Below are 9,921 nucleotides of genomic sequence, written 5' to 3'. Positions count from 1 at the left end.
GAAGGGTTGACTATCAATTCCTTTCATTAGGTGTTGCCTGACCTGCTGACTTCCTTCAGCAATTTGTGTCTTGCTATGGATTTCCAGCATCTGCATTCTCATGTTTCCAATACAGAATAAAGTTATATATTTTAGGACAGAGGAAACAAAGGAAAAGATGCTGCTCTTTGGTGAGAGAGCACAGAAGTGGTTTCCCCTTTGCTCTTTTGAAGAGCCAGCACATGAATGCTGACTCAAACACCCGCCAGCTTGATTGTGTGATTCCAAAACGTCCAGTCAATGCAGTGTCCCAGAGCCCAGTACAGGAACTGGTTCACTGCCCAAGATCCCAACCCACCTCCCACACTTGTACACAGAACTGCAAGTGGCTTACCGCCTCTCCGCCTTCCCAATAGGCATACCTCGAGATAGAAAGCCATGACAGTTTGCTGGCTGTAAAAGCCTGTTACATTATAAATTTCTCTGGTAATTAGGACATTTAGAACAAATTAAAGAGTAAACATTTAAAGCTATCTTTAAAAATATAAATATTTTAATGTTTTAAATAATTTACCTTTTGAAGTAAAATATTAAAGCATTTCCCTTTTTATGCAGTCAGTGCTTAAATGAATTGACACATGGACTCCTTGAAGAGTGGCATGAAGAGAGCATGGACTCTTTCTTCAGTGTTAATGTTCTTGACGGACAGAACAGCTTGCAGGAAGTCTCAGACCAACAAAATCCAAGAGATTTTCTGAGGGTCAAGCTACTGATTGCTGGCATTTCCAAAGGCATCTGCAAACTATTAGTCAGCACCATTGTACCTAGCATAAATTATACTGTGTATAAATACTGTAGAACTAATTGCCAAGGAACATTTATAGCAAAACATGAGAAGTATCAAAGAAATGATTGGATCATTATCATTTCTGATACAAGAAATGTTTCTACTTTATCCTCCCCTGACAACTGGCCCAATCTAAAATAAACCAGTAATGATGTTTTTTATTGTATGCTACTGAATTTTAAGAAAGTACATGTACTTCAAGTCCTTTATTCACAATATTTTCAGCACTATATTAGCTTCTCTCAAAACATATTGTTTTGTCTTAATTTTATACAACACTTCCAAAACAGGAGAGTGCTTGCCTGAATAACATGTGATTGACATATACATTACAGCCACTATCTGGTAAACCAAACTAAGACACATACTTCTGTATTAAAAAAAAATCATTCTTATTCAAGAAACCATGTGTAGACAAATAATATTCAAAAAAGCTAAAGATCAGAGTTACATAGAAAAACATTCAGTATACAACATCTAAAGTCTTCTCTTCTGTGTGCTTATGTATAACACTGAAAGAAAAAGAAAAAAAAGTGAAACAGGATTCTTTAGTTTAAAATACAGAATACAAGAGTATATTACCTACTGAGAACACATATTTATTAGAACTACTGCGAAGAAAAAGACCAGAGAAAATATATCAACTTTTCAAAAGAAATATCATGCTTACGTGATGTACCATACTGTTTCATAAACTTTGTTTTGGCTCCAATTAATTTGGACATCTAATATATCCAAAAACAAAGGCTTGGATTCAGACAATTTTCTGAGGGTGGTTTGTAAACAATGATTAATTTCTTGAGAGATGAGTTCATTTGCCAGAATTGTCTGACATCTAGCAGTCTCAAAATATCCCTGTCCTAAATCATTAAAATATCTAATGATATCAAAACCATTAAAATTTGCTTATTTGGATATTTTGTCAAATTATTTTTCTCACGAGTTCCTAATAGGGCATCAGGACAGTAAATTATTTCAGGAGGGATTATGCCTGATAAAGGGGGGCTCTTACACTTAATTTTAAGATTATTTTACTTAAAATTGCAATGGGAATGCACTATCAGAAAAGTTTCCAAATACAGTACAATTGATAGTCTGTCTTTTCCCTCAAAATCTACTTTGCTCAGTAACACAATTGAACTCTTAAGTGAAGCTTCAGTAGAACAGAACAAATGCAAACTCTCAATCTAAAACAAACTGTGCTGTGCAGCAAGGGAAATTTTTTAATGAGATCAGATAAAGTTAGATTTTTACTTTCATGTGCTTGCTAAGCCAGGCTTACAACTATAACCAAAGCAAGTCTATCAAAGGTAAACCAATTACACTTTCAAAATGTTAAATTTCTTGCTAAAATATGATACTAAATGAGAAGAAAACCAAACAGGCAAAAGAAAAAAAAACCATGTATAACAGGAGAAAGCATGGGATCACAGAGTCTAAAGTTACAGGCAGAGATTGTATTTCAAAAGATCTCATTATGAAAGGAAAACCAATTTACCATTGTTGCCACGAATAAATGCATCTCCATATTTGTTCTTAAGTTGACCATTTACATATTCTTCTGTTTGTTCCAAAGCTATGTTCATATACCCATCCAGACAAGCTAAAACACCTAGCAAATATCAGACAGATGCAATGAAAATATATTCCAATTCAGTCCCAGAATCCGGAATATACATAATTACAATGTCAAGCTATACAGTTTGGTAACTATTTACAAACTTCAGGGAGCCATGCACTAAAACTGACTATTATAACTAAATTAATACCAACTTCAAATGCAAGTTTATAGTTTCACCAATTGTGAGGATGGACAATTTATCTCAAGTAGCATATTCCCACTGGGAAAATAGTAATAAAAATCCTGACACCTCCATGCATAGAAGAAAATGGTAACATCAAATATGTGAAAGCCTTTATCACTGTAAGAAAAGGAACTATTTATCAACAGTCAAATCTAAAACTGAAATGCTGAGGATTCAAATTAATTTTACAAGAAACCACATTTGCCAATTTCTTTAAACACAAGTACAAATGTTCCCAGCAGCAAAAACTCATCACTAAAATTAGGGATATTCATTCTTTAAAAGGTGTTCCTTTATAACTGATCTTGTCCTTTTTGTTTTCAAGTCAGAATAGGACAAAAGGCAGGTCAAAACAGCACAACACCATCTCAACACAAAGGAAAATAATGATCTTTCAAGAATCACTAGATTCTGGCATGGTTCTAGAGGACTGGAAAACTGCAAATGTCTCTCCACTCTTCAAGAAGGGAAGGAGACAGAAGAAAAGAAATTATAGTTAGCCTGACCTCAGTGGTGGGAGGATGTTGGAGTGGATTGTTAAGGATGAGGTTTCGGGGGACACATGATAAAATGGGACAGTCAGCATGGTTTCCTCAAGGGAAAATCTTGCCTGGCAAATCTGTTAGAATTTTTTTGAGGAAATAACAAACAGGATATACAAAGAAAAGTTGGTGAATGTTGTGTACTTGGATTTTCAAAAGACCTTTGACAAGGTATGCATGAGGCTACTTAACAAGATAAGACCCCATGGTATTAGATAAAAGATGGAAAGAGCTTTAGCTGATTGGCGATAGAATAAAGAGAGGCTTTACTGACTGGCTGCTGGTGACCAGTGGTGGTCCATGGGTGTCGGTATTGGGACTGTTTCTTTTTACGTTGTATATCGATGATCTGGATGACAAAATTGGTGGTTTTGTGGCTACTTTGCAGACAATACGAAGATAGGTGGAGATGTAGGTACTGTTGAGGAAGCAGGGAGGCTACAGAAGGAATTAGATTAGGAGAATAGGCAAAGAAGTGGTAGATGGAAATGGTCACGCACTTTGGTAGAAGGAATAAAAGCAGAGACTATTTTCTAAATGGAAAGAGAATTCATAAATCAGAGGTGCAAAGGGCCTTTGGGTGCTTGTGCAGGATTCTCTAAAGGTTAACTTGGAGGCTGAGTGGGCGGTGAGGCTAGAATATAAAAAGAAGGATGTAATGCTGAGGCTGTACAAGGCACTGGTGAAGCCCCACTTGGAGTATTGCGAAAGGATGTGCTGACATTGCAGACGGTTCAAAGGAGATTCACGAAAATGATTCTGCGATTGAAAGAATCGGGGGGATCTCATTGGAACCTATCAAAAGTTGAAAGGCCTATATAGAGTGGATGTGGAGAGCAGATTTCCAATAGTGGGGGAAGTCGAGCACCAGAAGGCATAACCTCACAATAGATGGACATCCATTTAGACCAGGATGAGAGGAATTTCTTTTGTCAAAGGGTGGTGAATTTGTTGCCACAGGTAGCCATGGAGGCCAGGTCACTGGATGTATTTAAGGTAGAGGTTGATAGATTGTAGATGTCAGGGTGTGAAAGATTACGGGAGGAAGGGAGGTTAATGGGGTTGAGAGGGAAATGGATCAGACTCAAAGGGCCAATCAGTCAACATCAAATTGTAGAGCAGACTCGATGGGCTGAATGGCCTAATTCTGCTTCAATGTCTTATAGACAGCCTTAATATCCTTTTCTACGCTTCTCAATCTATAACTGAGGTTCGCCTGGGCTTGCTGTATACAATCCAGTTTACAACTCTGACTACATGTCCAAGTACCGCAATGTAGAGCATTTTGGGCCACCTCGAGATGTAACAGGTGACAGGCATTCAAGCCTGTCACTCATGAGTACCTCGGTAATCCACACCCGAGTTCAGCTTGACCACCACAGGTCTTCCTATAATCTGTTTTAGAAAATCACTAGGAGTTTGCTTTCGCAGGCTCATTTTGCGTCCTTACACCCAAGTACCTGCAAGAGAAGAGACCCAGTAACAGCAGTTACTATAATTCAATAATTCAAGCAGGAGACTTTATAGAAGTGAAAAGCATTTCAGGAATTTATAAATCTTGCTGAAAAGCTGGAAACAAATGCGGGGGAATGGGTGGATTGGGGAGCACAGAGAAAAAACTGTTGAGTACATACTAAAAGATTTCATCTAGAGTTCTGTGTTTAGCTTTGGGGGAGAAAACAAATGTTCTGACTTTTGAGCACAAATTTTAGGCTGAGTAGAACTCACAACTGCATCACAAAGGAGTACATTCTAACCCACACCCGAAACTTGAGAAGATGATCCTCCATTATTTAGCTGAAGCAGTAAACCAGACCTCTCTACCAGCAGCAAAATATTCAATGTTACCATTTAAAGAGAGGGAAATTGTTGTGTGCATTCACGCACAAGACGTGGGCAGCAGCACTTGGAACCCTTCCCACATCATCATGGTAACAGTGAACGCCTTCAAACTTTGCCGACTGTGTTGTTAAGCAGTAAGATTCAAAACTTAACCCAGCAACAAAGGAACTTCAATATGTTTCTAAGTGGCCTGTAGAGGAAATCGGAGATGTGAAGCAGCTGTGGCTTTTCCCTGTAACCAAGGTGCATTTCTGTCAGCCAGAATGATCCCTACTGGAATGGCAGCTTAGGCTGGCAAACAGGATGCGAGCGAATGAAACTACTGCGTCCTGCTACACTGAAATTCTCAAGTGTGTTAGAACTGCAGTCAGTCAGATAAACCAAGAGTATTCCGTCACATCTCCACACCTGGCCTCATATGTGGATGAAAAGTTTTGGGCTGTCAAGAAGTTGCTCGTTATCGGGCCCAACCTCTCTTGTAACCATGTATCTGTGCATCTGGTCTAACTCCACTTCTGATCAAGGATGATCAGACTTCCTATAACTTCCAGAGCATGGGTTCCCAACTTCTTAATGCCACAGACCAATACCATTATGCAAGGGGTCCATAAACCCCAGATTGGGAACTTCTGTTCTAGGATGTTAATGGTGAGTAACCAGATGATGCTTATTTATTTAAAGAGAAAGGGAGGAGGTTAGACTTGCTGGAAATGGCCACTGCCTAGCACTTGTATGACAAAGATTCTGTTCGTCACTTATTACCCCAAGCCTCAATGCTGTAGAGATCTTGTTGCGGACTGCTTTATTTTTTCGGGAAGCTCTGAACTGACTCGCACTTTGTGCAGTGCAGAAGTAGCTGAAGGGAACTGAACGGAGGAAGCAGCTCCACAGCATCATTCTGAGTTGCGGCTGGCTCTAACACCACAATGTCATGATTTAGATGCTGTGGTAGCATTGGGGTTAGTGCAGTGCTGTTGCAGTTCGAGGTATTCCAGGGTTCAGAGTTCAATATCAGCACTGTTCTGTAAGGAGACTCTTTACATCCTCCCTATGGAAGGGAGCCCTATCTTTGCTCACCTTGGGAAGAGGCAAGAGCAGACCTCTGACAACTAAGCTGAAGGGAGGTCACAATTAAATAAAGAGAAACTATCCCAAAAACTGTGCTAAGGAAGGAGCTGTCATCAGAAAAGATGCAGCTGGGTCAGAGAAACAAGAAGTTTCAAGCAGAGTCCTTACAGGAAGCAGGAAGGCACAAACTCCAGCCAAGCAAGGCCAGGAGAATCTGTAGGCTTGTAATGAATACTGGTCACTAACCTTGGGATGAAAAATAGAGGGGAATCATTGGAACTGGACCTTGAGAGAGCAGGGTAGCAATTAGTGAAGATAATTAAATTACACATGAGAGAAGGAAGCAACATCAAAACACGGTCAATGCACAAGGAAGAGTTAAGAGGACCCCACACTCTTAAGTAGGAATGAAACAAAGAATATTGTTTAGATTCCACAAATATTTATAATTCAGACATACACATGTTCCCACAGTTACATTATTTACTTGGAAATAAACTAGCTAAAAGGGAAGATGCTGAATGAGAGAATGACTTACAACAAGCAGAGGGAGGGTGAGGCAAGCAAACAGGTCATTTCTCAAGGAAAATGCAAGAACATCCTGATGTGGGAAAAAGGTGTAAAGGGACAGGATATTCATAGGAAAAAATGTTGCAGTTGGAAATTAGAAGATATTAAAGAGACAGAGGATACCAAACATGCCACAGGTACAAGCAGGAAAAGACTGCGCAAAGACAAAAACAGCAGAATGAGCGTAAAAAAATGTTTAGTGGGCAAGACTGAAGCAATGGACGTATTGTTTATGGACCTTGCGATGGAGATAGAGGGGGTTTGGGCATTGAGGCTAGAAGCTGTTAATATCTCATTTTTTAAAAAAAAACGTGGTGAATGATTATATGCGACACAGTTGTCTAATGTCACGAGAAGCTGAAAAGGATCTACTGCTTTCACGGTCAATAGGAGTTCATCGCGAGAAGTTGTTTCCATTTTTGAAACAAACTATAAAATATTCAGTTCTCGACCATAAGAAGCAATTTGGATGAACAGCACTTAAACATCGAAGGGGAGGCTAGCTCAACGTACAATGAAGAGTAAGGAAATGCCGAGAACGTAAAATGGGAGAAATCTGCTGTGGCTAGGAGTCGACATCAGTACAGAAGTTTTTACTAAGTTATAGGTTGCCCATCTAATAAAAGCAGACACAACTGGTACGAACGGGTCGAACAGAGTTGCTGAAGGCCCGAGTAAGTGCTCGGATACAAGACACGGTAAGAGCGGGTGTCAGAACCTGCCGCCACCCCGAGAGAGGGAACCAAACGTTCACTTACAACGCGCCGAGGAAACCGACTCGAATATGGCCCGAACCGTCTCAAACGTGACAACCGGATCCCGGACTGATTCGAATATGTACCGCCCAGCAGCTCCAACCCCGACCTCCGACCCGCAGCCAACCCACCAATCACACGCCCGAACACCCATCGCGGTTACAGAAGCCTCGCTGGGCCAAAATTAAAGTCAATTCATGTTCCTTAAAAATGGAGAATTATTTCTCGAGATAAAGATACAGCGTTTAAACAAGGAAAACTCGTGAAAAGTTGCAGTTTAGTTTACTCGTTTGTTTTTTTTCCATAAATATTAAGGTAGTAAGCACAGAGCCAATGCCGTATTTAAATTTACTGAGACACGCAGTGACTCGTGACGAATCAGCATTCGGGAGGGAGATTGAAGTTGAAGATCTGGCTCAGTGTTGCCCCAGCAGCAACCTCTTACTCAGAGTCAGCAAGACCAAAGTGCTGAATATTGACTTCAACGGGGGAAATCGGGGATCCCTGAGCCAGTCCTCATCGGGGGAATCAGAGGCGGAGAGGGTCAGCAACTTTAAATTCCCTCGGTGCCACCATTTCGGAGGATCTGACCTGGGCCCAGCACGAGTGCCATTACAAAGAAAGCACGGCAGCGCCTCTTGCTTTCTTAGAATCTAAGCTTGCGAAGATTCAGCATCTCATCTAAAGCTTTGACAAACTTCTCTAGATGCGCAGTGGGGAGAAAATTGGCAGATCCTGGAAATACAAGCAACACACACAAAATACTAAAGGAACTACTTCCCATTTCGACGTCAGTCCATGGCTTCTTCTGCTACTGTGATGAGGCCACACTCAGGTTGGAGGAGCAACACATTTTCAGTCTGGGTAGCCAGCATCCTGATGGCATGGACATTGATTTCTCCAGCTTCCAGTAATTGCCCCTCCCCTGCCCCATTCCCCCTCTCACCTTGTCTCCCCATCAACTCCCTCTGATGCTCCTTCCCCGTCCCTTTCTTCCATGGGGTCTTTAGCCCTCTCTTACCAGGTTCTCCCTTCTGCAGCCCTTCACCTCTTTCACTAATGAACTTCACCCCTCCCGCTCTCCTGGTTTCAGCTATCACCTCCCCCAACCTTCTCACACTGACCTCTCATCTTTTTTCCAGCCCTGATAAGGGTCTTGGCCCAAGACGTCAACTGTTTACTCTTTTCCCATAGATACTGCCTGGCCTGTTGAGTTCCTCCAGCATTTTGTGTGTGTTGCAGCGGGGAGTATATTGACTGGCCGCATCACAGCCTGGAATGGAAATGCCAATGCTCTTGAATGGAAAAGCCTACACAGAGTCCATCATGGGTAAAGCCCTCCCCACCATTGAGTACATCTATGTGGAGTTCTGTCACAAGAAAGTGCATCCACCATCAAGCACCATCTTCAGACCATGCTCACTTCTCACAGTTGCTATTAGGAAGCAGGTGCAGGAGCCTCAAGACCCACACGATCAGGTTCAGTTATTATGCCTCAAGCATCAGGCTCTTGAACCAAAGAGGATAACTTCACTCACCCCTTCACTGAACTGTTCCCACAACCTATGGACTCACTTTCAATGACTCTTCATCTCATTTTCTTGACATTTATTGCTTAGATACTATTTGATTTTTTAATTTGTTTTTTGTATTTACTGTAATGCTCTTAAGAAAATGAATCTCAGGGTTGTACTTTGATAATAAATTTGCCTTGAACTTTGATATAGCATCTAATGTCCAAGTTCAGGGCTCCCAAGAGCTTGGTGCTGTGCGAGCTGGTGCAGCCACTCAGTGCTGAGATGAGGGTCTTAGAGCCGTACCCTGGCTACCCAGGTGTCTGTGCCCATTGTTGGGAACTGGCAGCGCCTACTGCCTGTGATGACAAACTGGCCAGACCTTACACTCGGGTTCCTCATACGTTTTGATGTGATGCGACTTGCTGCCTTTCACTATGTGCCTGTACAGTTCTCTCGAGCTTGAGACTCTGTGTGGTAGCCAGCCGAGTGGCTGATAGCAAGCTTGTTATAGTGGAGAAATCATGGCGCTGGGGGCTATTTGAAAATAAATTCCAAATCTTGAAATTCTCCCCTGGGAACATATCTTCCCCATCCATGACTTAGTCTTGTTGTTGCCTCCATAACGTCGATATTAGAATTTCCTCGCCGTATGCACTGCAGTAAGTAAATGACTTCTGTGAATAGAGCAAGCGCCAATTCTGAATGGAGAGAAGCCTGAATTCTCATTGTGACACAGTTGGCATGTTCTTGCCCCTCTGTTACTGATCAAGTTATAGTCTGCACAAATGGAAGTCATAACTGGACAAATAACATGCCAATTTCATCTGTACTTAAAATGACAATCAAAACTGTGCAATGTTAACCGATCATCTTCTGCATGCTTTTGACTGTCATACTTTTATGCAATGGTTCTCCAATGGCTGTTATCAAAACGATGGATAATCAGTACTTCCAGTGGAGGGCATTGTGGTTGCCGTGAACAGCACTGGATGTACC

At 41.3% G+C, this 9,921-nt stretch overlaps 1 protein-coding gene and 1 long non-coding RNA gene across 2 annotated transcripts; one reads left to right on the top strand and one right to left on the bottom strand.

The window, feature by feature from the left end:
- Window positions 1-1,017: 1,017 nt before the first annotated feature.
- On the bottom strand, window positions 1,018-7,550 carry lsm6 (LSM6 homolog, U6 small nuclear RNA and mRNA degradation associated). The gene is made up of 4 exons (XM_059965000.1): window positions 7,412-7,550; window positions 4,517-4,633; window positions 2,325-2,438; window positions 1,018-1,338 (listed from the first exon to the last, which is right to left on the bottom strand). The coding sequence occupies exons 2-4, from the start codon at window positions 4,608-4,610 to the stop codon at window positions 1,304-1,306; spliced, it is 243 nt and encodes an 80-aa protein (XP_059820983.1). The 5' UTR covers window positions 4,611-4,633; window positions 7,412-7,550; the 3' UTR covers window positions 1,018-1,303.
- A 46-nt stretch (window positions 7,551-7,596) lies between these two features.
- LOC132390820 (uncharacterized) lies at window positions 7,597-9,130 on the top strand. Its single transcript, XR_009511018.1, has 2 exons — window positions 7,597-8,318; window positions 8,603-9,130. It is a non-coding gene; the product is annotated as an uncharacterized LOC132390820 (long non-coding RNA).
- Window positions 9,131-9,921: the final 791 nt, after the last annotated feature.

Source organism: Hypanus sabinus, chromosome 3 (assembly GCF_030144855.1).
Source record: "Hypanus sabinus isolate sHypSab1 chromosome 3, sHypSab1.hap1, whole genome shotgun sequence".
NCBI classification, from domain to species: domain Eukaryota; kingdom Metazoa; phylum Chordata; class Chondrichthyes; order Myliobatiformes; family Dasyatidae; genus Hypanus; species Hypanus sabinus.
This window is presented reverse-complemented; position numbering and strand designations above follow the sequence as displayed.